At 40.7% G+C, this 26,508-nt stretch overlaps 1 protein-coding gene across 1 annotated transcript in view; it reads left to right on the top strand.

The window, feature by feature from the left end:
* The window catches only part of ZDHHC9 (zinc finger DHHC-type palmitoyltransferase 9), a 29,964-nt gene extending 11,519 nt beyond the window's left edge, over positions 1-18,445 (top strand). The window contains exons 4-10 of the mRNA XM_041740486.1: positions 788-948; positions 9,689-9,898; positions 10,806-10,854; positions 11,601-11,703; positions 12,269-12,372; positions 12,968-13,064; positions 16,885-18,445. Of these exons, the coding sequence (XP_041596420.1) occupies positions 788-948; positions 9,689-9,898; positions 10,806-10,854; positions 11,601-11,703; positions 12,269-12,372; positions 12,968-13,064; positions 16,885-17,001 (841 nt within the window). The 3' untranslated portion in view covers positions 17,002-18,445. The remainder of the gene's footprint in view (positions 1-787; positions 949-9,688; positions 9,899-10,805; positions 10,855-11,600; positions 11,704-12,268; positions 12,373-12,967; positions 13,065-16,884) is intronic.
* Positions 18,446-26,508: the final 8,063 nt, after the last annotated feature.

Below are 26,508 nucleotides of genomic sequence, written 5' to 3'. Positions count from 1 at the left end.
TATGCCAAGTGCTCAGTAAGTTGTGATGTTGACAGTGATGGTGTTGATGTCTCTGGGACCTGAAAGATGAGTAGAGCTGAGATATCCAGAGAGGAAGGGGAGTGGCCTTCCAGGTGAATTATGAGGAAAGAGGGGGAGCAAACATGTTGGGAATGGGTGCCAAGGAGATACAATTTTCTTATTCTCTTGCCAAAGGTCACTAAGCACCTACTAGCAGAGCTGATCAAGGAGAGAAGAAGGTGGATGTTGCAAAGACAGTCAGCAGCCCTGAAGCTTTCACTGGCCTTGAAGCATGCCAGATGTACCCTCTGCCTGATGCTGGGACCCCGCTTCATGGATCGTACTCATTTTTCTTCCTCCTCCTTGAGCTCAGGCCTAATGCCTGATGAGAGGTCATGAAAAGCTCTAGACATTCTCAGAGTGAGAGCAGCCTGTGGTACTTACCAGTCCAGGCCCAGTTGCTTCCCTGACCTTAGTAAGTGTGAGCCTTTCCCAAGGCACAGAGGAAATGTGGTTCTCAGCAGGCTGAGACTTGCTGATAAGGGTAAGTCCCTTGAGACTGTCTTCTCTAGGTTATAGGTGGCATTGATCAAGTAAGTGTTGAGCTCCTACTATGTGCAGAGCCATATATTAGGAGTTATGGGTAATTCAAGGGAAGAAAAAAACATAGGCCCTTCCCTCAAGGTCATGCTGATTTTATTGTGAAGACAAGATCGACACGCTGGTAACAGTTTGAGGTATAGCTAATGTAGGTATAGCTAAATGTTCAATTGCCTGCTTTCTTCAGATGTCGATACCTGGCTGTCCAGCTGTCTCCTGCCATCCCTGTGTTTGCTGCCATGCTTTTCCTTTTCTCCATGGCTACACTGTTGAGGACCAGCTTCAGTGACCCAGGAGTGATCCCTCGGGCCCTCCCAGATGAAGCGGCTTTCATAGAAATGGAGATAGGTGAGTTTTCTAACCAGCTGGTGAGATGCTGTGCAGTGAGTGACTTTAATCACTAAGGGAATGGAATCATAATGGTAATTGCAGATTAAGAATCATTTTTAGTATTTTTCCTGCAAGATCCTGAATCTGAGATCATGACCACCCTATGATTTTGGTAAGGCAGATTTAGCAAGACTTGAAAGCTATATGCTTCATTCTTCCTTGTGTTGGGTTGTGTTTCAGGAGGGGTTTGTTACTAAAGTCCTGCTGTACTGTTCCCAAGAGGATGGGCTTTTTTACTTTTGGGGGGTCATGAACTCATTTGATTTTTTAAATGAAAGCTTTAAGCCTTCTTTTCATAAAAATATTCTTATATATTTGCATATACATATAGTTTTGGTGATTTCAGGGATTCATAGATCTTTTGAAGCACATTCATAGGCCCCACCAAGAATTCCTGATTTAAGGCAATACACAAGGTAAGAGGAGACAGCTGTGGTGCCAGGAACCACTGGGAATTCTAGGAAGGTAAAAGAAGGTAAAGGAAGCAGTTACAGGCTCATTACAGTGCAGTTTTCAGCTCAGGGTAGGTCTCTTTGGGATAGAGATGAAGTGCTACACTAGCCAGAAGCCAGGATGGCTCCACAAATTGAAGCAGAAGATCCTAAGGGCTAGAGACTAGAGGAGGGAATATCCTAGGAGCTCGCACTGGAAAAAAAGGCCATGATACTAGTACTAGGAGGAACTAGGAGCTCCCCAGACCAACAACAGTGCCTGCCTAAATTGTTTGCAAGTCCAGTACCCAAGTAGCTTGAATCAGCATCGAATCCAGATAGAGTAGAAGAACGGGACCCAGAACTTGTAAGACTAGAAGGTATGCCCATGGACCACCAATCTATGGTTAGTCTTTAGATTGTTAGGGTGTTTGTTTGATTTTTTATTTTAATATTATTTTATTTAACTAGAAACACACAAACATATTAGAGTTATAATATATATTACATTACATTTATATTTTTGAGAGAATTTACATGTGTATAATATTATCTGCCTAAGAAAATACTATGTCTTTATTTTCTGATTGAATTTTATGCCCTTGAATAACATTTTTATAGTTTTAAAATCTAGTTTCTGTATTTCTCATATTGAGCGTATTCCTTTTTTAAAAAGATTTTATTATTTATTCATGAGAGAGACAGAGAGAGGCAGAGGCACAGGCAGAGGGAGAAGCAGGCTCTATGCAGGGAGCCCAACGTGGGACTTGATCCCGGGTCTCCAGGATCAGCCCTGGGCTGAAGACAGTGCTAAACCGCTGAGCCACCCAGGCTGCCCGAGTTTATTCCTTTTTTTTTTTTTTTAAGATTTTATTATTACTTATTTATTCATGAGAAACAGAGAGACAGAGAGGTAGAGACACAAACAGAGGGAGAAACAGGCTCCATGCAGGGAGCCTGACATGGGACTCGATCCTGGGTCTCCAGGATCATGCCCTGGGCTGAAGTCGGTGCTAAACCGCTGAGCTACCCAGGCTGCCCTCGAGTTTATTCCTAATGTTTATATGCATGCTATCATCAATGAAATATTTTCTCCTATTTCCATTTGATGTTTTTTCCTCCAGTTTTATCAAGATATAATTGACACAACATTGTGTAAGTTTACAGTGTTGATTTGATACTCTTTTAGAGGGGTTTGAAAGCTTCCAATCTTTTGTATTTCTTTTGTTTATTTTAGCTGCATTTCCTTCTAGCTTCTTTTTTTAAAGATTTTATTTATTTATTCATGAGAGACAGAGAGAGAGAGAGAGGCAGAGACACAGGCAGAGGAAGAAACAGGCTCCATGCAGGAAGCCCGATGTGGGACTTGATCTCAGGACTCCAGGATCACGCCCTGAGCCAAAGGCAGATGCTCAACCGCTGAGCCACCCAGGTGTCCTTCCCTCTAGCTTCTTAGTGAATTTCTTTTTGAAGAATTCCAGACTGTTTTAGTTGAGCTAAGCGGACACAGGTTTGTGCACATCTGAGCTTAGGGATGGGGTGAAAGTGGAAATAGTGGGGAGAAGGCAGAGGTTGGGTGTCTTGGTACAGCTGGAGTTCAGGGGAGACCTGGTAAAGCTGGAGTAGTTAGGAGCAAGATAGGAGGGAGAGTTGTGTGTGCCATCTTTTTTCCATCTGGATTATTCTTTTATCATCCTCTTTCCATTCACATATAGAGAAACTGGTCTCTTGCATCTCACAGCAGGTGTTAGCAAGGTCAATTCTGTTTTGCTGGATCACTGGGCCTGGAGCCCAGGCTTGAGCTGTCACATTGTTGTGACCTCTCCTTTTAGTATGTTTCTCTCCATAGACGAATGCATTTTTGCATTCATTCATATGTTTATGTTAGTGAGTTGTTGTCAACTTACGTTCATCCCAGTTCTGGGTATGCTCTGTGCCTGGGCGCTGAGGGGCAGAAGATGACATTGTAATTCCCTTGAATCATAGCGCCTCATGGGGAGGATGAACCATGAACCCTGTCTCACAGGTGTCTTCATGTAAAGCACATGCAAAGGAATATTAAGGTGGCATGATGGTACTTATATCATTCTCTAATGAATAGCTATCCCCATTCTTTTAAAACTTGGTGATGCACTGTTATTGTTTGATTTCACAGCATCCACCCCACTCTGCAAAAAAAGGAAAAAAGTTCCATATGGCAGATATTTTTAAAATCAAAGTGAATTGAAAAATTATTCTGTTTTTAGAATTATCCTGCATATCTAGGGTGCAACGAGACAGGCATTCTCATATGCTGCAGATGGATGGGCGTGCAAATTGATACTGTCTGGGAAGCATTTTGGCAATAAGCAATATGGGCTTTAAGGATTCATACCCTTTGACCCAGTAATTCCACTTCACTTAGAGTTTATTTAAGGGAAATAATCAGTTATACAAATTACTGTAGAAGGATTTTCAGTACATCATTTTTTTCTTTTTTAATATGGGCTGGCTATTTTTATGCTGGCAACTTCATATATTACTGCTCAGACTTCAACATGCTTTCCTTTTTTTCCTTTATGTTTTAGAAATTAATTTTAATGCATGTTTATATTCTTTTTTTAAGATTTTATTTATTAGAGTGAGAGAGTGAGTGAGTGCGGGGAGGGGCCGAGGGAGAGGGAGAGAATCTCAAGCAGACTCTGCGGTGAGTCCATAGCTGGACTCAGGTCTCAATCTCACCACCCTGAGGTCACTACCTGGGCTGAGACTAAGAGTTAGTTGCTCAACTGCCTGAGCCACCCAGGTGCCCCAATACATGTATACATTCTTGAGGAGGGGAGGTAGGAATTGTGATTGGAGTGGTGATCAAAGGGGATTTAAACTTTACCTGTAATATTTTAAGTTTTTTCATGCAACATCATTTAAATGTAAAAACCCAGAGGCCACTTAAATGTCCTACAATATAGAATGGTTAAATAAATTACAGTATATGCATATGATAGAATATTATATTGCCGAATATTAATGTTTTCAGAAGAGAAATTAACAACCCTGGAAAAGTTCACCATATAATGATAAGTGAAAAATACAGAATACAAATTTGTACTTATAATGTGATCTCTAATTTTTAAAAGTCGTGAATGTTTATTTATTTGTTAAGGAAATAGACCAAAATGCATGGATTAGACTAGGTTAGAGATCAATGATTTTTATTTTCTCTTATGTGCATTGTATTATCAACTTGTTTATAAACAGATTTTTTAATTGTTGAGCTGAGCATGATATAAGATGTAACCTTTTATCATCCTCTTTCCATTCACATTATAGAGAAACTGGTCTCTTGCATCTCACAGCAGGTGTTAGCAAGGTCAATTCTGTTTTGCTGGATCACTGGGCCTGAGCCCAGGCTTGAGCTGTCACATTGTTGTGACCTCCCTTCCTTTTAGTATGTTTCTCTCCATAACGAATGCATGTTGCAGTCATTCAAATTTTTATGGTGTGATTGTTTGTCAACTTACGTTCATCCAGTTCTGGGTATGCTCTGTGCCTGGGCGCTGAGGGGCAGAAGATGACATTGTAATTCCCTTGAATCATAGGCTCATGGGGAGGATGAACCATGAACCCTGTCTCACAGGTGTCTTCATGTAAAGCACATAAAAAGAAATATTAAGGTGGCAATGATGGTACTTATATTCATTCTCTAATGAATAGCTATCCCCATTCTTTTAAAACTTGGTGATGTCACTTATATTGTTTGATTTCACAGCATCCACCCCACTCTGCAAAAAAGAAAAAAGTTCCAGGAGAAATATGGACAGTTCGTAAATGGGATATGTTATTAACTAATTAACATGAAAAAGGTTCATCCTTACTATAAATCAGAGAAATAAAAATTAAAACAAGATCTTTTAAAATCCAGAACATTAGCAAATAAAACCTGATCATGCTTACACTCCCTGACAGGAGTGTAAATTGGAACAAACTTTTCGGAAGACAACCTAGTAGATTCATAAAAGCTTTATTTTTAAAAAAAATTATTTATTTATTTATTCATGAGAGATACAGAGAGGCAGAGACATAGGCAGAGGAGAAGCAGGCTCCCAGTGGGGAGCCTGATGCAGGACTTGATCCCAGGATCCTGGGATCACGACCTGAGCCAAAGGCAGATGCTCAAGCACTGAGCCATCCAGGAGCCCCTATTAAAAGCATTAAAACATGTAAACCCTTGGATGCAAGTGATCCCCTTTGTAGGGATCTGTGCTAAGAAAATAATCAGGGATCCTGTAAAAGATTTAGGTATGGAAATATTTACTTCAGGATTGTTATAATGTGGAAAAATTGGATAAACCTAATTGTCCATCCATAGATAAGTGGTCAAATAAATTGTGGGACATTCATGCAATAGATTTATGGGAAAAGCTCATATAAGAAAGCTAAATGAAATAAAATAGGAGATAGTCTACATTTATAATGTGATCTCAGTTACACATTTGAAAAACAATATAAGTATATGCAAAGATATATGCAGGAAAATATGCCAGAAAATATACCAGTAGCTTATTATCTATGGATTGTAGAATTACAAATGATTTTGTTTCCTTCATTTTTGTTTTGTTCTTTGTTTTTTTTTTCAAGTTTTCTGTGATGAGCATATATTAATTGTATTGTATTATCAGAAAAAGTATGATTTAAAATATATTAGGGGCGCCTGGGTGGCTCAGTCAGTTAAGCATCTGACTCTTGATTTTGGCTCAGGTCATGATCTCAGGCTTGTGAGATGGAGCATCGAGTCTACTGGAGATTCTCTCTCTCCCTCTCCCTCGGCCCCTCCTCCCACTCATGCTTTCTCTCTCACTCAAATAAATAAATAAAATCTTAATAAAATAAAAATGGTAAAAATATATCTGTATAAATCTATAGGTTCCAGTGTTTTTCTATGGCAGGTTTGCTTAAAGTGAGGCCATATCTGTAATTCTTGATCCAGATATTACCTTAATCACTTGAGCAGGTTGTCTCTACATCTTCTTTTCCTTTGCTGAAAAGATATATTGTAGCCCTTTAGCCAAGAGATGTACCATTCTTACAGTCTTATTAATTTTGTCTAGTATGTAGCTTTTTTATTCATTAAAATAATACATGTTCATTGTAGAAAATATGGGAGGTACAGAAAGTATAAATAAAACTTAAACCCAAATTTCCTCTCCATTTTGCTGTATCTCCTTCCAGTGTCACTTGTTTGTGAAGTTAGATAGAGTTTTCATCCTGCCTTTGTCACTTAACATTATATCCTGAGCATTTTTCTACATCTTAAATATGTTTTGAATGTATTATTTTCTAGTTTATTTAATTACATATTATTTGCTATTCCATTTTATTCATTATCATTACACTGCAATAAAAATGATTAAATTTAAGGATGTAGAGAAATTGGAACCTTCATATACTGCTGGTGGGGATAAAAAAATGGGATAGCCACTGTGGAAAACAGTTTGGCCATTCCTCAAAAAGTTAAACATGGAATTATCATTTACCCAGCAATTTCACTCCTGGGTGTGTATGTATGTATGTGTGTGTGTGCATGTGTGTGTGTGTGTGTGTGTATATACCTAAATTAGCTTGCTTAGGATACCATAACAAAATATCATAGACTGGGTAGCTTAAACAACAGAAATTTATTTTTTAACAGTTCTGGAGGTTAGAAGTCCAACATCAGGTTACTGGCAGGATTGATTTCTGGTGAGGTCTCTGTCTCTGGCTTGCAGATGGCCACCTTCTTGCTGTGTTCATATGGCCTCTTTTCTGTGCTCATGCACTCCTGATGTCTCATCTTGTTCCTATAATGATACCAATCTGACATGATTAGGGCCCTACCCTTAAGACATTTACCTCCTCAGAAGCCTTGTCCCCGAATACAATCACATTAGAGGTTAAGGCTTTAACATAGGAATTTTGAGGGGGACACAATTCTGTCCATAACAATACCAAAAATATTTGAAAATAGATAAACATTTTTGTACATCAGTGTGCATGGCAGTATTGTTTACAGTAACCAAAAGGTGGAAACAACCCAGGTGTTCATCAACCAATGGATGGATAAACAAAATGTGTTATATCCATACAGTGGAATATTATTCAGCCATGAAGAGGAATGAAGTGCTGATATATGCTACATTGTGGATGAATCTTGAAAACATCATGCTAAATGACAGAGGCCAGACAGAAAAAGTCAAGATGATTCCAGTTATATGAAATATCTAGACTAGACATAGAGACAGAAAGATTAGAGGTTACTGGGGCTGGGGGAAAGAGAAAGTGGAGAGTTATTTTTTAATGGGTACAGAGCTTCTCTTTGGGGGTGGTGAAAAATTTTGGAAATGGGTAATGATGATGGTTGTACAACATTGTGAATTTAAAAAAATGCCACTAAATTATACACTTAAAATTAATAAATTGGCAAATTGCATGTTATATATTTTTCCACAATACAAAATCTAATAAAAAATTACTGAACTTAAATTTCTGTGCACATTTCTATTTCCTTATGAGAAATTACTGAAAATGAATTTATTTTGCCAAAGGGGCGTGAGCCTTATTAAGACTGTTGATACACACTGCCAAATTGGTTTTCTGAAAGGTTATCTCAATTTATACTCCCACAAAGAGTATAGTGGTATCCATTTTATGCTATTCTCACCAGCACTTGATATTATTTTTTATATTCTTATTTTGATAGGCAAAAAATTGTCTTATTTTGTACTAGTATTGCACTGAATTATTAGTGAATCTGAAAACATTTAACTATATGTTTATGTGGTATTTGTTAACTGTTTTCACCCTTATTTTCTTGAAGGAGTATTTGTATTTTGCTATTGATTTGTAAGGACTTCTCATATACTAAGGTACAGAATTTACATATATTTACACTGGTTTTTTTCTCTTTAATATTCTTTTATGATATTTTTAATATGTATAAAATTTTTTTAAGGTTTATGGAGTCAAATATATTTTTCTTTATCTGTGTTTTCTTTTTTTTATTTTTTATTTATTCATGAAAGACACAGAGAGAGAGAGCTAGAGGCACAGGCAGAGGGAGAAGCAGGCTCCATGCAGGGAGCCCGACGTGGGACTCGATCCTGGGTCTCCAGAATCACGCCCTGGACTGAAGGCGGTGCTAAATCGCTGAGCCACCTGGGCCGCCCCTATCTGTGTTTTCTTCCATTACTTTTATGCTTACTGAGAAAATCCTTTTCTATATAGGGGATAAATGTTCATTTATTCTTTTTTTAAAAAGATTTATTTACTTATTTATTTTAGAGAGAATAGGAGTGGGAGGGGCAGAAGGAGAGGGAGAGAGAATCTCAAGCAGACTCTGTGCTGAATGTGGAACCTGGCTTGAGGCTTGAACTCACGACCCTGAGATCACGACCTGAGCTAAAACCAAGAGTTGACCACTCAACTGGTTGCACCACCCAGGCACCCCTCATCTATTATTTATAGTTATTTGATGGTTTTATTTTATTTTTACATTAAAAAAAATTTTTTAGAGAACTAGAGAGAAGGAATGAGGTGGGGCAGAGCAAGAGGGAGAGAGAGAATTTCAAGCCGACTCTATGCCCAGCGTGGAGCCTGATGTGTAACTGGATCTCACAATCCTGAGATCCTGACCTGAGTGGAAATCAAGAGTCAGACATTTAACTGGCTGAGCCACCAGATGCCCCTGTAGTTTTATCACTTTAAAAGATAACTAGAAGTTAAGAAAAACCACACTACTCATTTTAAAAAATTTCCTTGGCTGTTTTCACCCACTTCTTATTCCTGAACTTAGTCCACCTAACATTTTTCTTTGGAAAAGCCAAGTCTCTGTTGTCAACTGGCAGTGAGCCAGCTCACTTGACCCCTCAGTGCCTTAGCTTTTTCAACTGTAATTGGAGGAAAAGAATATCTTCTTTTGCTTGACTTCCAGGGTGACTGTGGGGATGAAATGAGATGACTATGAAAACATTGTGAAAAAGTGAAAAAAAGAAACCAGTGTTTTTTTATAATTGAAATTGACAGTGGTCATTGGGGTCTCTAACGGGATCCCTGGGTGGCGCAGCGGTTTGGCGCCTGCCTTTGGCCCAGGGCGCGATCCTGGAGACCCGGGATCGAATCCCACGTTGGGCTCCCGGTGCATGGAGCCCGCTTCTCCCTCTGCCTGTGTCTCTGCCTCTCTCTCTCTCTCTGTGTGACTATCATAAATAAATAAAAAAAATTAAAAAAAATAAAATATTAAAAAAAAATAAATTAGGTACTATGTAGATGGTGTGTTGTGCTTCGTTTTGGAGGCTTTGGCACTGGATTCTCCCTTTTTCCCACAGAGCGCTTCGACCATCATTGCCCCTGGGTGGGGAATTGTGTTGGAAAGAGGAACTACCGCTACTTCTACCTCTTTATCCTATCTCTCTCCCTCCTCACGATCTATGTCTTCGCCTTCAACATCGTCTATGTGGCTCTCAGTGAGTATGCAGGGCAGTGTCTCTTGGTGAGGGGTGGGAGAAGACTTAAGGAGATCTGAGGGGAGTGGTTGGGTTTCCTGGTGGGACTTTACCATTGCAAAGGCACCCTAGGGCCAATTAGAAGTGAACACTACTTTTTGCTCTCAATTGGAGCTCCAAAACTTAACTCACATCAATCAGTATTACTGAGTGTGTTGACCTTCTCCTTTGGCCTTCTGCTGAAGACTGAGGCCCTGATTACTGGTCTGTACCCAGAGTAGGGGGCATTTCTGAGGTGATCCCAAAGATTGAGGATGTATTTCGGTTCTGCATCCTTTTTTCTTCTTCCTTGTAAGACCTGCTCTGTGCCAGGTAGTAGAAAGGGTTATACTAGAGAAATGACTTTCAGTAGCTTGTGGTCTACTTTGGGAGACAGAGAATACACACTCACATGTGTGCACACATACACCCCCCCAAATCCCCCTAAAGGCAGATGAGATGTGGAGTTAAAGGAGGCTTCTTGATCAAGAGATGAGTTCTCAGCTGGATTTTGAACAAGGGAGGGGAGGGACATGGATTGGTGAGGAGAGAGAATTTTTCTTGGATAGTTCTGATTTCTTTCATCTACGAATGAATGTTCTCCATCCATGTCCATAGTTGGGGGCTAAGGAAAAGGGAGAGGAACAGGAAGCGTGGCTTCTGTCAGACTCTGTAGTCCAGTGCCAGGTCCCACATTGAAAGTGTAAACTCTTTGGTGAGGATACTACCTGCTTGTAGGTAAGAGTCCCTTGTCTGAGTGAAGGCTTAATCTCTTGCCAGTTTGTAACAAGGGATAGGGAGGAAAGGAAATGAGTGGGTACTAGGATAAGTGTGCATTTTTTACTAAAGTCATTGATTTTTCTTTCTACTTGTCCTCCCGATTTAACAGAATCCTTGAAAATTGGCTTCCTGGAGACGTTGAAAGAAACTCCTGGAACATATCCTCCCCTGGCAGTATGTTCCTGTGACGCCCTCTTAAACTAGTTTCGAGTAGGCTTTCTCTCTGCAGTTCTCCCACCATCTCGTTTTTCAGATGTCAGAGAGTGCCAAAGTCTAAAATTAAAAAAACAAAAAAGTGTAGTCTTAATGGTAGAAACCAGAATGGAAGATGACCAGGGCTTAAAGGAAGGTCTTTCCCTCACCCCTTTCTCCACTGCCTCCCTCCAAAGTCCTTCTGATCCCAGGCTCAGCCCTGCCTCCTCTAGTGTCAGTACACCTCTCATGTCACTTGACCAAAGTCCTATCTTTCTGTTACAGCTAAGGCTTATTTTGTACAGCAGTTGTATTTCTGAAAAGGAGACTCAGATGGGATTTCTATAAGTCATGTTCTGTTTTTCCCACCAATTTTTCATTTATAAGGTTTATTTTTCAATGGATTTTCCTTCCATTGGCAGTGATGGCTTTGGCTCTCTTCTAAATGTTCTCTTCAAAGAGCTAATGATGAATAAACAAGTATTTAAATGAACCAGAAATGTTAGAGAGCTACTTGTAATGACTAAACAGGAGTCCTCTACCTTTCATATATCCAGCGAGTTTAGAATTCCTGTTTATTATATACAGATACTTGGCCATTTGTGATATATGTTCTGAGAGGTAAGGATGGTATGATTGGTGCCAAGAGTATGGGCTGAAGCATTGAGCCCCCCTGGTGTAGCTTCTTCAACATTCCTTAACATCACCTCACTGTTCTAGAAGTGCTCATTTGCTTCTTCACACTCTGGTCCGTCGTGGGACTGACTGGGTTTCACACTTTCCTCGTGGCTCTCAACCAGACAACCAATGAAGACGTGAGTCAACTTTCCCTTTTCCTCATCACACATTCTTCCTCTATCCAGAGCCTATTCTCTCATTTCCTGCTGGAGAACTGAGTCTCCAGGGTTTGGAAGGTCAATGCAGACAGAACCCTAGGGAGATTGTTAAATCCAACATGTGGAAGAGAAAGCACACTGCTTTGCTTGGAGCCATGGTTTTTTTTTTTTTTAAGTTTTTATCTAAATTCACCATTGTTAATGGTATGATTTGTAGTCTTCCAGACTTGTTTCCGTGTTTTAGATGAATATATATTTTGTTTTTTTAGTTGAAAATAATACATATTATTCAGCTTCTGATTTTTCACTCTATTGTGAACATTTTTCCATGGCTATGCAGGTATTTTTTTTCCTGTTGTGGTAAAATATATATAATATAAAATGTACCATCTTAGCCATGTTTAAATGTAGAACTCACTGGCATGAAGTACACTCATGTTGTGCTACCATCACTACCATCTATCTCCAGAGCTTTTCATCTTTCCATGTTGCAGATATTTCTGCAGCATATTTTTTACTATAAGTCTTGGCTTTTATCTTGCAGATCAAAGGCTCATGGACAGGGAAGAATCGTGTCCAGAATCCCTATAGCCATGGCAACATTGTGAAGAACTGCTGTGAAGTGCTATGTGGCCCCTTGCCCCCCAGGTATTCAGAGAACTAGAAGACCCTGGGATTCTTGGGACAAGCAATTTAACCTAATCCTATTACCTGGTCTGATGCATTTTTTTTAGAGAGAGAGAGAGAGAGAGCAAGCACGAGCACAAGAGTAGGGTGGAAAGGGGCAGAGGAAAGAGAGAATCTTAAGCAGGCTCCATGCCCAGTGCAGAGCCCAACATGGGGCTCGATCTCATGACCCTGAGATCATGACCTGAGCCAAACAAGAGTCAGACACTCAACTGCCTGAGCCCCCCAGGTGCCCCTGATGCATCCTTCTGAATGTGGCCTTTTTGGTGTCAAATAGGTCTTCCCAAGGATTATCCCTTGGTGCCTTGCTACATGGACCACAGACCACAGGCTAGTTGTTTTGAAGGGATAACCTTTCGTTCTTAATTCATTTGTTTGTTTCTTCCTTGGTTTGTTGAAGAAAACCATGAATGGAAGACAGGAGGCATGTGCTAGGATAATGCTAGTCTGTTAAAGGGTAGGTTTATGTTTTCTAGTACATGCAGCAAGGTTCAGTGGGGAGGGTGGGGGAAGGGATGAATACAAAGTGCTTTATTAATTGTCCTCTCTCCTTCAGTGTGCTGGACCGAAGGGGTATTTTGCCACTGGAGGAAAGTGGAAGTCGACCTCCCAGTACTCAAGAGACCAGTAGCAGCCTTTTGCCACAGAGCCCAGTAAGTATTCCTGACATAATGGCTGAATCAGTGATAGAAAGTGTAGGCTAAATTTATGCCTTTGAGATATAATTAGGCAATTTCATGTCCAGTTGCTCCAGCTTCTCTGTCTCTGCTTCTGCCCCGACATTGTCTTCAGATCTTTGTGCTCTTGAGGTAGATTAAGAGCTAGTCATTTCTTTGACATCCTGTGCCAGTCACTGGGCTAGGTGCTAAGGATATGCCAGTTAACAAGACAATTCACTGCTCTCAAGGAACTCATTGTGTAGTGGGGTTGAAAGACAAGGAAACAGGCCATTGCTCAATGTTGTGAAAAGTGCCTTGAGGAGGGAGGCATAAAATGCTATCAGAGCAAAGATAGGGGTCAGGGCAGCAGTGGGTTAGAGTTAATGAAGGGGTTACCTTGGTAGAAGGGGGCTTCATCCTTGGAATATGCAGTGGTTGTAGCAAATCTCCCAGCTGTCTTGCTCAGGATATACTTTATAAAGTATGTTCCTAAAAAGTTACTATTTGATATTTCATTTTTTATAATAGCCTTATTGAGCTATAATTCACACATTATAAAATCCTATTTAAAATGTACAGCTCACTGGTTTGTGGTATAGTCACAGAGTTGTGCAATCATCACAACAATCAATTTTAAAATATTTTCATGATCTCTCACCAAATGCCTGCACCCAGCAGCAGTCACTCTTTTTCCTCCTAGCTCCCCCAGCCCAATCCCTAAGCAACTATTAATCTACTTTCTTTTGCTATAGATTTTCCTCTTCTGTACATTCCATGTAAATGGAATCATATAGTGTGTGGTCACTTGTGACCGGCTTCTTTCATTTGACAATATTTTCAAGGTTCATCCATGTTGTCATATATAACAGTACTTCATTCCTTTATACAGCTGAATAATATTCCATTATACGGATAATGCCACATCTTATTTATATATTCATCTATTGATAGCCATTTCGGTTGTTTGTACCTTTTGATTATGAATAATGCAGTGATGAACTTTCCTGTGCAAGTTTTTTCATAGACATGTATGTATTCATTTATCTTGGCTATATACCAGGAATGAAATCACTGGGTCATATAATAGCTCTATGTTTCACCTTTTGAGTACCTTGTGAACTGTTTTCCTAAGTGGCTGCACCCTATTACATCCCTCACCAGTAGTGTATGAGGGTGCCAGTTTCTCCACATTCTTGGCAATACTTGTCATTATTATTTGACATTCTGGTTCTAGCCATCCTAGTGGGTGAGAAGTAGTATCTCACTGTGGTTATGATTTGCATTTCCTTAATGATGTTGGGTGTCTTTCCATGAGTTTATTGGCCATTTGTATATCTTCTTTGGAGAAGCATCTATTTAGATCCTTTATCCATTTTTAAATTGGGCAAGTTGGGTTTTTTATTATTGAGTACCAAGAGTTCTCTTATCAGATATATGATTTGCAAATATTTTCTCCCATTCTGTGGGTTGTCTTTTCACTTTCTTAATAGTGTCCTTTAAAGCACAAAAGTTTAAATTTTGATGTAGTCCAATTTATCTATTTTTTTTCTTCTATTTCTTGGGCTTTTGCTGTCAGATGGAAGAAACCATTGTCTAATCCAAGGTCACGAAGTCTTATGCCTCTGTTTTTTCTAATTGTTTTGTAGTTTTAGCTCTTAACATTTAGAACCTTGATCCATTTTGAGCTAATTTGTATACATATGGTGTAATGTAGGGAGTTCAAATTCTTTCATTTGCATGTGGATATCCAGTTGTCTCAGCACCCTTTGTTGAAAAGACTATTTTTCCCCCATTGAATTGTCTTGGCACCCATGTCAAAAATCAATTGACTGTAAATGCAAGAGTTTGTTTCTGGATTCTCAGTCCGATTTCATTGATCAGTATATCTATTATTGTGCCAGTATCACACCATCTTGGTTATTGTAGTATTGTAGTACATTTTGAAATTAGGAAGTGTGAGTCGTACAAATTTGTTCTTTACTTATTCAATTATTTTGGCTGTTCTGGGTCCCTTGAATTTCCATATTCATCTTAGGATTTGCAAAGAAGCCAGCTGGAATTTTGATGAGGATTGCATTGAAGCTATAGATCAATTTTTGGAGTATTGTCTTCCTAACAAGATTAAATCTTACGAATCATTAACATGGCTGTCTTCATTTGTTTAGGTCTTCTTTAATTTCTTTCAACATTTTGGGGATGCCTGGGTGGCTCAGTGGTTGAGCATCTACTTTCGGCTCAGTGCGTGATCCCAGGGTCCCAGGATCGAGTCCCACATTGGACTCCTTACATGGAGCCTGCTTCTCCCTCTGTCTCTCTCTTTGTCTCTCTCTGTGTCTCTCATGAATAAATAAACAAAAATCTTTAAAAAGTTCTTCTTTCAACATTTTGTGTTTTCCAGAGTACATTTTTAAAAAAATTTTATTTATTTGGGATCCCTGGGTGGCACAGCGGTTTGGCGCCTGCCTTTGGCCCAGGGCGCGATCCTGGAGACCTGAGATCGAATCCCACGTCAGGCTCCCGGTGCATGGAACCTGCTTCTCCCTCTGCCTATGTCTCTGCCTCTCTCTCTCTCTCTCCCTGTGTGACTATCATAAATAAATAAAAAAAAAAAGTTTTAAAAAATTTTATTTATTTATTTAGAGAGAGCATACACATGCAAGTGGGGGGAAGGGCAAGGGAAGAGGGAGAGAGAATCTCAAGCAGACTTTGTGCTAAGCATAGAGCCAGATGCAGGGCTTAATCTCATGACCCCAAGATCATGACCTGAGCTGAAATCAAGAGTCAGATGCTTAACCAACTGGACCATCCAGGTACCGCTAGTATAAGCTGTTTTTTTAAGTTTTATTTATTTAAGTAATCTCTACCCTCATCGTGGGGCTCAAACTCATGACCCTGAGATCAAGAGTCACATGCTTCTCCAGCTGAGCCAACCAGGCGCCCTCAGAGTAGAAGTTTAATGCTTCTTTTGTTACATTTGTTCATAAGTATTTTATTCTTTTTGATGTTACTGAAAATGAAATAATTTTCCTAATACATTTTTGGATTATACATTGGAAGTATATAGAAATTCAATTAATTTTTTATATTGATCTTGTATCTTGAAACCTTGCTAGACTAGTTTATTCTAATAGATTTTTAGTAGATTTGAGCTTTCTTTTCAAATAGAATCCTACTTTTAAGTGGATGATTTTTGTAAAGTAGATAATTGTTCTCTACCTTTCCTAAATTTTGAATTCTTTTTTGAAGTACAGCAAACTCTGGTTTATATATTATCATTTTGAATTTCATTTTCCTGATGAATCTGATCTTATAACAATCTAGGTTAGTGATGCTAAGTTGAAGGTAGGGAAGGATAGTATTTTAGAATCACTAAGGGGGCATTTTCAAACCACATATCCCATCTGAAGATTTTGCCACCCTACCCTATTTGATTTAGGATCAGTGTTCCGGTGAGCTGTGTGTTAGGGAATAAAAAAGACTGAGAACCACTCAGGCCTTCTTAGACAAGTATATTATAGCATTCTGTTGTGAAGGGAAGGGGTCTGTGTAATTATTTGTGGTCCCTTTTGTTAATATCACAAATAATGATGAAAACATCTATCCACAACAGTGAAGAATAGAATTCAAACTTCAGTCACATTCTGTTGAGAAGACTAGAGTTCAGTCTTGGTTCTGAGTTTGGTGTTGGTGGCTGTATATTTGTAGCATCAGTGTGGTTGATGGATTCAGAGGAAGAGTTAAGTGTCTATGTATTATCTCCATTTAGATCTTAAGGGAGAGCTTTGTATTGAATTTGATATGTTTTCCTTCTCAGGCCCCAACAGAACATCTGAGCCCAAATGAGATGCCGGAGGACACCAGCACTCCTGAAGAGATGCCACCCCCAGAGCCCCCAGAGCCACCACAGGAGGTGACTGCAGCTGAGAAGTAGCCTATCTATGGAAGAGACTTTTGTTCGTGTTTAATTAGGGCTGAGAGAGATTTAAGGGGAGAAGATAAACCTGAGACAGAGAGCAACCGAGCTGTCCCTTTTATTGTTTTCCTTTGGTCTTTATTCACCCAATTGCACACTGGCATTTTCTTGCTGCAAGCTTTTTTTAATTTCTGGACTTGAGGCAGTCACGGAAGATGTCAATCACCTCTGGTAACTGGACAAATGGGTCCCTTGGGCCCCGACACTGGCTTTCAATGGCCTTAGCCATGGAGTCTCCTTGGACTCCCCTCTCTTTCCTCCAGATGCCAGCTCTCCTGCTTGGGGTCATTGGCCCAATTCTGGGGTTAAAGTTTCTTGAGACTGGCTCAAATCCTCCCAAGCTGCTGCATGTCATGAGTCCAGAGGCAGTCACAGAGAACTCTGGCCAAGGAATCCTAACTGGATTCCCAGGGCCTTCAGAACTGAAGAGGATGGAGAGTGGGCTTGGAGGATTCTCCTGGCTACAAAGTGCCAACATTGCCAGCAAATCCTTTCAGGAATGGGGCAGATAACTTCCACTTGTATTTATTCATGTAGCTTCTCCTCTGTCCCCTGCCCACTCTCTAACACCCAAGCCCCACTCTTTTTCAACTAGAAATATGTAAGTAGTTACTGTAGAAAAAACAACCACATTTCTTGTAGACTACCCAGAAACTTTTTAATACCTGTGCCATTCTTAGTAAGAATTTATGAGATGCCAATGACATGGCCCCTCGCACTCTTTGTCTCATCTCTCCTCCTTTCTCGTTAGCCCCTTTTGTTTTCCTTTTGACTCTTGCTCCTGCTAGGAGCAGGAACAGCAGTAATAAAAGTCTGCACTTTGGTGGTTCCTTTTCCTCATAGGAAGCCTGAGTGCTCACTTAAACACTACCCCCTCAGACTCCCTGTGTGAGGCCTGTAGAGGCCCTGAATGCACAAATGGGGAAACCAAGGCACAGAGAGGCTCTCCTCTCCTCTCCTCTCCCCCTATGTCCCCTCAAAAAAGAAAAAAAAAGAAAAAAAAGAATAACCAGTACTTCCATTAGGCCTCGGCTGAGTGAGGAGGGAAAGCCCAGCACTGCTGCCCTCCCGGGTAAACCCACTCCAAGGCCTTGGCCCACCTCGGGCTTGGTAACCACACGGGGGCTTCCTCCAAGCCCCACTCTTCCAGCACTTCCACCGGCAGAGTCCCAGAGCTGCTTCACCCTGGGGGTGTGTTTTGGCCCCCAGTCAGCTCTGCTCAGGATCTGCTCTATTTCAGGGAAGAAGATTTATGTATTATATGTGGCTATATTTCCTAAAGCACCTGTGTTTTCCTCTTTCTAAGCCAGGGTCCTGTCTGGATGACTTACGGGGAGGGGTGGGGAGTGTAAACCAGAACTTTTAATCTATTTGAAGGTGATTAAACTGTGTCTAATGCAAACTGCCTGCCTCCTCCTTCCCCCCTTCCATTTCAAAAACCACCATGAGGTTGTGAATGTCTTTGTGTGGGGGGTGGGGGTGGGGGTTGAAGGGGTTGCTTGTTACTACATACTTCCATTTTCTAGGGGAGCCTTGAGTTGGAGAAATAGCTCCCAAACTCTCCACTGATCTAGACCACATTTTGAGCTGAAGTTTACCTTATTCTGGACTATGAAGAAAGGGCTTTCAAAGCAATATACAGTTTAGCATGATTGGGAGGGTTGGAGGGGGTATATTTACTTAAGAGAACATGTTCTTTATTAGGATATTGTTTTTATGCAGAGGGATGCTGTTAATTGCAGCTTGATTATTAAAGCAGGCTCCTTGGAGCCTCCTCTTAGAAATATTTTGTTAGTGATCTTTTACAAGCAATGGCATATATTTCTTTTTTAAATGGTCTAAAATCAAGACTCCTTACCAATGCCTATCTCACCCTTCCCAGTTAATCAAAATTAATGAAATTTGGCTGCTTCCAGAATTTCTGTATGTCTTCCTATTTTCTTTGTATTAGAGTTTGAGTGTAGCAATCAGGAGAAGCAGAGAGATGGGTTCTGAGTGACTCAGATTCCTCTCCTATCTGCCTCTATTTTTCTATTCTTTTTCTGGATCTCTCACTTTTATTCTTGTAGCTAGATTTTCATTAGTTCAACATAAGGCCAAGCCTGAAGAATTTGGAAGTTACTAGATTTTTCCAGTTAACCTGACACTCAGATGAACTCCTTTAGCCCACTCTCAGCCTACCCTGTCTCAGCCCATCTCTTCCCTTGGGTTAGGACAGATTTCTCTCCTTGCTCAATCACTTTCTCTCCTTACCTCAACCACTCTTCTGCTATTCTGAGGTGAAGGGTAAACCTGGAAATCCCTTATCTCTAGTGTGAAATGAGTTTTTAAAAAGTTTCTGCTTTTTCATACTCCCTGCCCTCTTTCTTTTCCTTTATAAATCTTCTGTATTTAAGACCTTGGCCTGAAGATTTGTCCCATTCATACCATGCACCAGCTGGGACCATCCCTAGTCTGAGTTTGGGTCAGAGAGGAGATTGAAGAATTGATCCTTTCCCGGGGGGAGTAGGCCTTAAATTGTTTACTCTTTTCAATGGCTGACATTCTTTCCACCTCTCACCTTCCTCTCCATCCCTTAAGTTTCCTATGCACCTCACTTCCCTGGGCCAGGATGGCTGGAACAGATCCAAAACCGCTGAGGGATGGTGGAGTTTGGCTATTTTAGGACCACTTCTCCATGTCTATTGGGCTCTGGGACCCTCTTTGCTCTAGTGGAGAGCATCATCTGCCCCCTTTGCTTTTTTTCCCAGTGACAGATATGGGTTCTAATTTCATAGCAACTAAATTCCATTCTTCATGCCCTGCCCTTCCTGCCTTTGCCCCTAAAGGACCCTTTTCCTACTGACCAAATCTCTTTACCTTGTTGGGGGGAAAAAAGTATTTTGTTTTTAAATCTATTTTCTAACTTAAATGCAATTTAATATGTAAATCTCTGCACTTTTGTGTGAGCCTACAAATGTGTATGTGTGGTAGGTTTTTCACTCTTTGGTATTTCTTAATAAAGAAATTTTTCTTTTTGGGGTGAAGCCAATTAATGAAGGAGACTTGAATGGTTTTAGAAATACAGGGATGTCTGTTTTTTTGTGCTTCTGCCTTATTTCTTTACTTGTGCCTAGTGTGAGTAACCAGCCCTTCCCCCACCTTTTGACTCCCTTCCTTTGAGAAAGCCCTCAGCCGAGTGGGACAGGGAGAGGGACCTGTCCTATGTTTGGTACTCTGGGACTGCTTAGATTGGCTCAAGTAGTAACCTAGCAACCGAGCCCCCTCACTCTCCTCATGGCCTAGCCCTGTTAGTGCTTTTCTTCTAGTTCTGTTCATTGATTCTCCTGAGGCTGGGGCCAGGCTAGGGAAAATCACCAAGGGATCACAGTAAACTGATAATTTGCCCTTGTGCCCTGGTACTACTAAAGAACAGGAATGCTTTCAATAATTCCAAAAGCATCTGTGTCGGTTTTAAGAATACATTCTGGGTGGCTCAGTTGGTTGGACATCCAACTCTTGATTTTGGCTCAAGTCATGATCTCAGGCTTGTGGAATTGAGCCCCTGAGTCCCCTCATTGGGCTCTGCACTCAGCAGGAGGTCTGCTTGAGATTTTTCTCCCTCTGCCCCTCACCTGCTTGCGTGCATGCTTGAACGAGTGTGCCCAGGTGCACATGTGCATTCTCTTTTTCCCAAATAAATAAATCTTAAAAAATATATATATTATAGGAATCACTTGCTATTCTTAGGCAATAGATTTTAGAAATAGTATCAAAGGCTAAAACTGTGCATATCATTAGTTTTAAAGGATGCAAGCCCAACTCACAAAAAGAGAGTCATTGTGAATTTCATGTTTTGGCTAAATATGAAGTGGGAATGGGAGCTAAAAATCTGCATCTGTACATTTTTGAATGTCCTATAGGATGTTAATGTAAGTGGGATCACCTAGTGTAATTAGCTTGGTCTGATTATTTTACAAATCAACACAAAGTATGTTTTTACAATTTTATTTATTTTTAAACATTTATTTATTCACTTAGAGAATGTAAACAGGGGGAGGGACAGAGGGAGGGGGAGAGAGTGAATCTTAAGCAGACTCCCCTATGAACAAAGAGATGAATGGAGGGCTTGATCTCACGACCCTGAGATCATGACCTGAGCTGAAATCAAGAGTTGGATGCCTAACTGACTGAGCCACCCAGCTGCCCCTCTTTTTACAATTTTAATATACACACTGAATTTCCAGGAATGCAACAATTATGCAAATTAAGGGAAGATGGCATTTTATTTGGTTCAGAACTTTATCAAGATTTGTGACTTGAAAATCATGTCACCAACAGCAATGCCATTCATGGATTTTTAAGGTGCCAGTGCAGTGTACCTGTATTTGTCTTTCTTTGTAGTAATTGCATTCACAGTGGTTCTACATATATAAGTGGAAGTCTCTGACTCTTACATCTTTTAGTATAGTCTTGTTCAGGCATTTGCATATTGAAATATATATTATCTCATAAACAAACTTCCTTTTTTTCTCCTTTATATTGTAATTAGTGTATTATATTACTATTCTGGAAATGATGTATATAAGCAGGTTATGTTACCTATGAAAGTCATTTCAGGGTGGCAAAGGGCATATCATATTGTATCTACCAAGGGAAGATTGGGGCTGATAGGGTTGAGAACCTATTGTATTATATCAAAGGTCCTTTTCTACCTCTAAATATTTGGAAAAGTCAGAAAATAAACAAACATTCCTCTTCCCTCACACCCTTAATGTGCTTTTTAATTTTAAAAGCAATACATGATCATTGTTGAACACTGGGAAAGTATAGGAAAGTAAGATGATTTTTTTAAATTACCCATAAACTCATCACCAAGATATAATAATCACTGTTAATGTTTTGGTGTATTTCTTTCTAACTTTTTTCTGTGCATGCGTGTGTGTGTGTGTGTGTATACATATATATCCATACATACATATATATGTATGTATTTACATATATATCTTAAGTGAACTCTACCCCCAGCATGGGGCTTGAACTCACAACCCTGAGATCGAGTCACATGCTCTATCAACTGAGCAAGCCAGGTGCCCCAGTGTGCACGTAACTGGAATTCAACTATAAATAGAGTTTGTGATCCTGCTTTTTTTCTTAGCATTTTCCATATCATTAGAAATCATTTGAAAATACTTAATGATTCTATAACATATATATAACCCCCTATTGTCAGCCATGTAGGAGTTTCATTTTACATTATTATAAATAATATTGTGATGAACTTCTTTCTATATAGGTATATCTGTGATAATTTCCTTAGGATAGATTCCTAGAAGTGGAATCACTAGAGTCAAATGGAGTGCTCCTTTAAAGGCTCTCAATAAATATGGCCAAATTGCTTTACAGAAAGCCTGTCACTGTTACTCCTGCCAGCAGTGTATCAGAGAGCCTGCTTCAACACATCTCATTTAAACATTTGGCAATTTGATACTTGTGAAAAATCTCGGTGTCACTTCATTTCTATCTCTTCTGTTAATAATGAGGTCAAACATTTTTCACACCTCCCCTCTGCGTTATATTTCTTGCCATTTGTATTCTGTTAATTGGCCGTCCAAGCCCTTTCTTTTTCTTCCAGTATTGGGAAGTTTTCTTCTCAATTAGTAAATGAGAACTTGGAGCTCACATACCACCACAGGCCAGGAAATGAGGGGGGCCTTGATTTAAAAGTGGTTTTCCAACTCTGAAACATGGTGTAGATGACCTCCCTGACATTCCATACTCCTGCACCTTCTTCAAGCCCCCCTCTCGTTACCTTTTCTGTCAGCCATTGCCCATCTTCAGCTATCTGGTTGTTACCATGTGGCTAAAGGGTTGTAGTTTTGTGCCAAATTAGAGATAGGATGATTGTCATAAAACTGGGGCTCTGTTAAATGACATTGCTGAAGGGAACATGCTTGCATTTGCTCTTGTTCTCTCACCAAATTAAATATTGTGACTTACCTAAGGTCACATAGACAGTTACTGGTAGAGCTGAGACCAAATCCCAGATGTCCTGACTCCCAGTCCAGAGAGCTTTCTGGCATAACCCAGGTGCAGACAGATAGAGAGGTTTGAATATCTCCAAGTGTCTACTTGAGAGCCTTTCATTTATTGGACATTCAATAACTACTTGTTGAAAACTATGTGCTAGGGTTACCTTTAGGAGAAATTGCATTGCTGACCCCATTCTCTTGTGAGTTAAGAACTAGCAATGATTTTAGGATTTTTAAAATCATTTTGGATTAGTTTTACCAATGATCTCTCCATTTTAAGCATACAGGGAGCTGACTATATATAGTCAGGCTGATATGGGGGTGGTTGCCAGAGTTTTTTTTTTTTTTTAAACTTAAATCTCTTAAATATTTCTCCAGATCCCTGCACTTAGGTTGAACTGATGATGGGGTTTCTTTAGCACAGAGTCAGGAAGTTGCCTAGTCTGGTTCCCACAGTCAAGTTGGCTGTCCCTTTGTGAGGGTCATTGCCCTGGGCTCCTTCTGACGCGATCCCTGGCAGGTCCCAGAGGCAATGGTATACAAATGCTATATTGGTAACTGTGAAGTTATAGGAAAAGGTGAAGCCTACATATCAAGTGCTATAGAATTCCATTTATTTAGGGCCTTCCTGGAGGAGGAGTCTTGGCTGAGTCTAGAAGGGAGGCAGTTCCTTCCCACTTGATTGTGTTGTCCGCTGAATATTATAGAATGTGGCCGACGTTGTGTGAAAAGCTAAGGTAGCCTCTATTGTGAAGGAGAGGTGGGAGAGCCACTTCTTTTCCCCAGCTGGGAAACCTCATACCTCATCCTGAATTTCCTGACTTGAAAGGGGGGAAGGTGTTGGAACTCACTGAGACTACAGTGATCAGTGCCCTTTTTTCCTTTTTTTTTTTAAGATTTTATTTATTTATTCATGAGAGACACACAGAGAGGGAAAGAGAGAGAGAGGCAGAGACACAGGCAGAGGGAGAAGCAGGCTCCATGCAGGGAGCCCCACGTGGGACTCGATCCCAGGTCTCCAGGATCACACCCTAGGCTGAAGGTGGCGCTAAACCACTGAGCCTCCAGGGCTGCCCTCCCTTTTTTCCTTTTAAAACCCTGCTTTAGCTTTTGTTTTTAATGCCCTTGGTCTCTAATGGCCCCATCACAGCTTCCACTTATGCCAAAGACCTGGGTGGGGAGACCTTTATGAGTAAGAGTTGGAAGCCATGGCTGGGGCTAGTGACAGACCACACTGCTGTAGGGTTTGGCTGGTAAGAGGGAATTTGTGGAGTTGACAGCCTTCGTTGTGAGGTTGTAGGGAAGCTGATTGGAGGCGACCTGGGGAAGTCTAAGGTAAGTTTCTGAGAAATAGGGACAGTGAGTTCATTCAGGTGGGATGTGCTGATTCCCCCAGCTTCTTCCCTGCTGGGCCAGGGAGAAGGAAGTTGCTCCTAACCTTGAATTGGGGAGGAGCTTGCTGGACTCTAATTGTTCCTTCTTGAATCTGGCCTGTATCCTCTTCCTTCTAGTGGCCCATGGATGTCCAAGGGAGTTGCCTAAAATAACTCTGGTGTTCAGGGCTGATCATACTATTGCGAACTGGGCAGATCCAGGGCTTCCCCACCCCCCCGACTCCTCAGGTGGGCTTACTCTCCATCATCAGCCTGTTTGGGTACCAGAGCTGGCCCCCTCTAGCCTAGATCCCAATATCCAAGGAGCTTGGATATCAGTTTGTCTCTAGGGTCTAGCAGTTAGTCTGTAAACAAGCATGTTCTGAAATGGTCTTCATGCTCATTCTTAAACTCAGTACCCTTGAGATTGCAAAAGAGTCAGAGAGCCACCATTTATTGTTACTATGGGCCAGGAATTTATATGCATGATCTCATTTGTTTAACGACCCAAAGAGGTAGGTATTATTAGGCCATTATTCTTTTTTAAATTTAATTTTTAAAATTACTTTTTATTGAGATATTATTAACATATAACATAGTGTACATTTAGGATGTGCAGTGTGTTGGCTTGATACATTTATATATTGCGATATTGAATATTTTTATTTTACAGAAAAGAAATGTGTATATATGTAATTACCTGAAGTCATGTAATTACTAAGTGGAGGAGCCAGGATTTGAAGACATTATAGTTTAACTCCAAAGCCTTTGCCCTTGGTCACTACACAAAGTAGGGATTCAAGGTGAGATGGGCCTTGAAGGGAATGAAACAGAGGGAGGAAGGTGTTGTGGATTTAGGGGTTCTGACACGTTATCATTCATTAAGCATTGATTTTGTGCTGGACACTCTGCTAAGCATTTTACGTACACTAGTTCATTCAATCTTTGTAACAACAACATGGGGCTAGTACTACTGTCTCCACCTTATTGATTCGGAAAGTGAGGATCGAGGAGGTTAAGTGACTTGTCCAGGGTGACCCAGCTAAGGGACAAAGTCAGGACTTGAACTCGGGTTAGCTCTGACTCTTAACTGCTAGGCTTTGCCTGTCCACTTGCTGTCCCCAGGCCCTACAGGGGCCTAAGGTCAGAGGAAGAGCCCCATTGCCCTCTTGGACTAGCCCACTTCCACCCTTCCAAGGCTAGCTAGAGGCTATAGCCACCTGGGCCTCTGACATAGACTAGGAGTGGGGATAGAGGGTCTCCAGCTGGGAAGACTCAGCCTCTTGAACTACAGCCCTCGATTTGCAGGGCCTAATGGATAATACGATGAGGTCCCTATTGGCATCTTCTAGATGTCTATGGGCTGGAGAAGAGGTTCCAGCAGCCCTGCCTGGAGGAGGAGCTTCAGGCCATGGGCTAAAGCCCTACCTGACACTACACTTCTCATCCCTCAGGCCCTGGCCTATAGAGTATATTTCCTTGTTGCCTCTCCTCACCTGCCCCTCCTAAAGTACTGTGGTCATTGGAGTCTTTGCACGACTACCTACTTCCAGCCTATATCCAGCCTATAAACCCAAATGGGGCCAATAGCCCTGAGACACTTCCCACTCTCTTCCCTAGGATGGGTGGGTGGGAGTTCAAATCACTTTCTCAGTCTGATTTTGCTTTTTCTGGTATTTCCCTTTTCTCAGCTTAGACCTAATAGATAGATATTACCCAGGGATTTTGAATGGGTTAGGAATCTCCTCTGATGAGGTCCCCTTGCTGTGTGTGGGTTTTAAGTACTATGGGCATTATTCATCCCCCACTCCCCACCTTTCCAGAAGCCTGTGCCAAAAGACAGCAGGATAATGACTTGGCTTTAGCCTCAAGTTGGAGGCTAGAGGTTTGGGTTTTTATTTTTTTCAAAAGTTAAAATGTTGTTCTTTTTTAAATAGACATAAAAATAATAGATACTTTTGAAATTCAAACAAAAGAGAAGAAGAATATAGAAGGTGAACACCTCTCCCTCACTCCTCCACCCCACCCTACTTGTCTCACTGGTAACCATTTGGTGCAGATCTTTCCAGTCTTTATTCTTT

The sequence above is a fragment of the Vulpes lagopus genome, chromosome X, assembly GCF_018345385.1.
Source record: "Vulpes lagopus strain Blue_001 chromosome X, ASM1834538v1, whole genome shotgun sequence".
In the NCBI taxonomy this organism is placed as follows: Eukaryota; Metazoa; Chordata; class Mammalia; order Carnivora; family Canidae; genus Vulpes; species Vulpes lagopus.
This window is presented reverse-complemented; position numbering and strand designations above follow the sequence as displayed.